Source organism: Nannospalax galili, unplaced genomic scaffold (assembly GCF_000622305.1).
Source record: "Nannospalax galili isolate Female #2095 unplaced genomic scaffold, S.galili_v1.0 scaffold11384, whole genome shotgun sequence".
Taxonomy (NCBI): Eukaryota; Metazoa; Chordata; class Mammalia; order Rodentia; family Spalacidae; genus Nannospalax; species Nannospalax galili.
This window is the reverse complement of record NW_008350520.1, coordinates 1-4,663: the sequence shown is the minus strand read 5'-3', so window position 1 is coordinate 4,663 and position 4,663 is coordinate 1. Positions and strand designations below refer to the sequence as shown.

Genomic DNA, 4,663 nt, shown 5'->3' with positions numbered 1-4,663 from the left:
GTGAGTTCCAGGCCATCTGTGGCTATAGGGAGACCTTGTCTCAAAAAGACCGTGAACTTGAGTATATGTGTTTATAAAATTTAAATTTAAAAAATGATGTAGCCCCCTAACCACAGGGAAGTCCATTTAAAAAAAAATCAGTGCTATGTTAGCCAGATAGCTTTTTTAAAAAAAATTTTATGTAAATACATATATTCTGGAACTTAAAAATGTTTAACATATGACATAATTTCAACTGTAATTATAATTATATTCATCAATATTTCTAATTTTTATGAGGCAACTTGAACTTTATTTTCCTAAAGATAACCTACAGAGAGTTGAAGCTTTTGCGCTGCGAGGCAAGCTGGACGGCATTCAGTCAGTGCCCATCCCTGCTCCAGCTGATGACTATTCTGGAGAAGAATGGATTGGTGATATATTCTAAGTTGAAGCAGATATGTAGAGAAGATGGGCACACATGCGTTGAAGAAGCTGACTTGACATCAGTGCTGTCTGAGCACATGTCTTTTGAGGAAGCCTGGCAGTCTCTGAAATTTCTGAAGGATCTTGGTGTGGTGACCTATGAGAAGGGCTGTGTCTTTCTTTATGAACTTTACCAGGCTGAGCAAGGCATCGCCTCTTCAATATACGATCTGATGAACAGACCCCCATGGCATTTACAGGTGGATGTCAAGAAGGTGCTGGCATCCATTTGTACCACAGAGCCCAAGGATTCAGAATGTAATGATGCAGTAGATGAAAGCAAACCAGACCAATCAGGATTGGAAAAGGGTGAGAGTGTGTTGGACCCCCAGAATAGTGAGGGCCATATTTGGAATAATGGTGAAAATGAATTGAATGGGGAAATAAATGATGTCTCCCTGGATCAGGATCAGGTAGCTGCCCTGGAAATGGTTTGCTCCAATGCTGTTACCGTTCTCAGTGGAAAAGGAGGCTGTGGAAAGACCACAATTGTCAGCTGTCTCTTTAAGCATGTAGAGCAGTTGGAAGAAAGAGAGGTGAAGAAAGCTTGTGAAGACTTTGAGCAGGACCAGGATGCCTCAGAAGAATGGCTTGCATTTACTGAGCAAAGTCAACGGGGGGTGGATAAGGCCATAGAAGTTTTGCTTACAGCACCCACAGGGAAAGCAACTGGCTTACTGAGGCAGAAAACTGGTCTTCCTGCTTACACATTATATCAGGTAAAGGCTTTGACATTTCGTCTGTAGATGAAACATTTTCCTAAAGACATACTTCTTACTTACCATAGTAGGTAGAGTATTATGTATTACTGTTTTGCTTTCTATAGCTTTATTACCCTAGATGGCAACTTATATCCAAAAATATTAGTTGGACATTTTCAGAAATAAAAATTTTGTAGGTTTTTCTTTTTTCGTACTGGAGATGAAACGTAGGGCCTCATGCAAGCCAGGCAAGCACTCTACTGCTTACTGACTTATACCCCCAGTCTCAAGAGTTTATAAGGTTTTAACTAGGCACTGTTCTGAGGAGTCTGGTGAAATCTCACCTTGCTCCATCCTGTCCTGCTGGAAATGTGAATCAGCTTTCTCCAGGGTATTCATGCTGCATATACTTCCAGCCTGTTTGTCACCAGTGGCTGTTTCAGCCACTGGATCAGCTGTCACAGTATCCCAGTACTTGTATATAGGGTTTGCTACTCCCCTGGAGCATATCTCCTGTGGTTCATGGGGGGATCACTGCATTTTTAAAATGTATCCTGGGTCCTTGCCCTACAGTAGTTAATGGTACAGATCATTCCCATTCAGAAGAGGCTGTTTGTAAGCTTAGCAGTTTGCAATGAGATTGGAGCTAGGGCCAGAAAGTAAAGCAATACACTGCTTCTTTTTTTTTTTTCAAATATTTTATTTATTATTTTCATTTTATGTGTATGTGCGTATTGCCTGCATGTAGGTAGATGCACCCGTGTCATGCAATGCCTGCAGATGTCAGGAGAGGCTATTAGATCCCCTGGAACTGGAGTTACAGACAGTTGTTAGCTGCCATGTAGGTGCTGGGATTTGAACCCAGGTCTTCTGCAAGAACAGCTGGTATTTTTAACCGCTGAGCCATCTCTCCAGCCCCTACTGCTTCTTTTATTGAGAAGTTCTTAGGATGAAAAGATGTCGGCAGAGTTAAAGTGTCTGCTTAATGATATATTTTAATGCCTGGTACAATGTGTATTTCTCATGGGGTCTGGATGAAAAAACATCCCCAGGGGCTGGAGAGATGGCTCAGCAGTTAAGAGCACTGACTGTTGTCGGAGAAGACCCAGGTTCGAATCCTAGCACACTGGGTACTGTGTGACACGTGTGCACTTGCGCACATGCAGGCATAACACTTACATTAAAAAAAAAAAAAAGACCCTGTTCCCAGGAGTACTGGAGGGAAGGAAAATTTATCTGTTGTAGAATGAAAGTTCCATGGAGCTGATCTCCATCTCTTCCACCTAGGACAATTTCTGGCCAATAATTATATCTTAAAGGTTTGAAATGAATTAATATGGTTGAAAAAATGGATATCAGCTATAATTAACAGTGTTAGAGTTTAAACTTGTTCAGAGTTGTATGGCTATATATCCATATGTATGAAATTGAAACATTTTTTGGAGTGATATACATTCAAATGTCTAATGTTCTTTGGTTATGATTTTACAATTAATATTTTTCTTCATCTCTACTTTAAAGAGTATTATAAATACTGTTGTTAGTTGCTAGTGGTTGTGATTTTAAAATGTGGAGATGAGATGTTTGGAATGCTTGAAAGAGAAAGTAATATTTTAATAATTAGGTTAGAGGGGGGTCCTTTAGTTCCAGAAGTGCAGTAAAGAGTGAATGGATTTAGAATTTCTCAGAAAGCCAAGAGGTTTATTGGGAATGGAAAGGATAGAGAAAATTCTGTGGTCAGGGCCAGTGGGAGAAGTGTTGATATGTTTTGTAAGGGAAACTATGGTTGAAGCCTGTGTTAAACACAAGTCTCATTGGGAAACAATTTTTTGACGGTCCTTTAGTTCCAGAAGTGCAGTAAAGAGTGAATGGATTTAGAATTTCTCAGAAAGCCAAGAGGTTTATTGGGAATGGAAAGGATAGAGAAAATTCTGTGGTCAGGGCCAGTGGGAGAAGTGTTGATATGTTTTGTAAGGGAAACTATGGTTGAAGCCTGTGTTAAACACAAGTCTCATTGGGAAATAATTTTTTGATATTTTACAGTTTGAGATTTTAAAACAATTTATCTTTTCTGTGTATTCATCCCTATAGCTGGTATGTTATTTATTTTTTAGTCTTTTCCTTATATAACTCCCCCCCATGATATAAGCTTTATTCTAAAATTACTTGCTTGTTAATTTTTTAACCTGATTTCAAATATACATACTTTCCTTATAGGTCAATTATAGCTTCTATGTATGGAAAAAAAATCAGGTGAACAAGCCATGGAAATTTTCTGCGGTTAGAGTTCTGGTTGTGGATGAAGGGAGTTTGGTATCTGTAGGAGTCTTCAAATCTGTTTTAAAGTTGTTGTGTGAGCATTCCAAACTTTCTAAGCTTATTATCCTTGGTAAGTTAAAATATTGGCAAAATCCTCATGTTCAGTTCAAAGCCCTGTGATTAGAACATTGTGGAAGTCATTCCGGGGGTTTTCGCTAAAGGTGGAAAGCATTTCTCACGGCCCATCCCACAGCTATGCTGAGTTAAAGCAGACTGCTCTCCTCAGCATCTTGGGTCTTCTGGCTGGAGAATTAGCATGCTAGTATGATGAGACAGGGTTGTGAAAAGTTACTGCCTCTCACCAAGGTAATGACTGTTAAAATAGTAAAAATGTCTGACTCAGGATAAATCAGAATATAGATCATTTGGAAATAGTAAAAAGTCTGAATTATAGATCGCTTTACAGTAATTTTATGATTCTAAGCTAATAACTCAAATTTGACCTTACCAGCCTTTTATGTTTTCCCAATTCTGATGAGGTTTGGTTAGATTCTATTGAGCTGAAGTGATTAGTAGATTATATGATCTAATAGAGAAAAAAATTAAATTGTGATTGAGTTGCATATGAATATCATTTTTAGGTATATGAGGATATTTGTTAAGCAGCTGATTTTATTAATGTCTTAAGCATTTTCTCAGTTGCTACCTGGTCTATATTTTTCTTATCTCTAAGATTTGATTTTTGTTTGTTACAAACAAATATTTTTAATAGGCTAAAGCATTCTCATTAGATAGCTGGAATTTGTCTGTTTTCAGATTTATTTAACTTTTTCATTATATGTTATATATATTTGTATTATGAGGTCAAGACCATAGAATGTCCCAGGCTCAGTAACACAATGAGCCAGAATTAGAAAGTGACTAAATACTAGATATGTAAGGCCTTGTTTTTAACATATTGGCAATAGTATATGCTCCTAAGTGGTTTGCCTGTGGTTATAGTTATGAAAGATCAGTTAAAATTGTCTTACACAATTTAAGTTGAATATTTTTGAATATTTAGTGTTTTTTAAAAAATATAATTTTTGTTTGTTTGTTTTGTTTTTTTGTTTTTTGAAACAGGGTCTCTCTGTAACTCCAGCTAGCCTGGAACTGTCTGTGTAGACCAAGCTGGCCTTGATCTACCTGCCTCTGCTGGGATTAAAGGCAGAGCCATCAGGGCTTCATATAATATTTTT

General features: G+C 37.7%; 1 protein-coding gene across 1 annotated transcript; it reads left to right on the top strand.

The window, feature by feature from the left end:
• Nucleotides 1-305: 305 nt before the first annotated feature.
• On the top strand, nucleotides 306-3,555 carry Helb (DNA helicase B; the record flags this gene model as incomplete). Its single annotated transcript, XM_008847793.1, is given in 2 exon segments — nucleotides 306-1,184; nucleotides 3,384-3,555. Coding segments are annotated over 2 exon segments (1,051 nt in total), but the record flags the coding sequence as incomplete, so codon positions are not given.
• Between the last annotated feature and the right edge of the window lie 1,108 nt (nucleotides 3,556-4,663).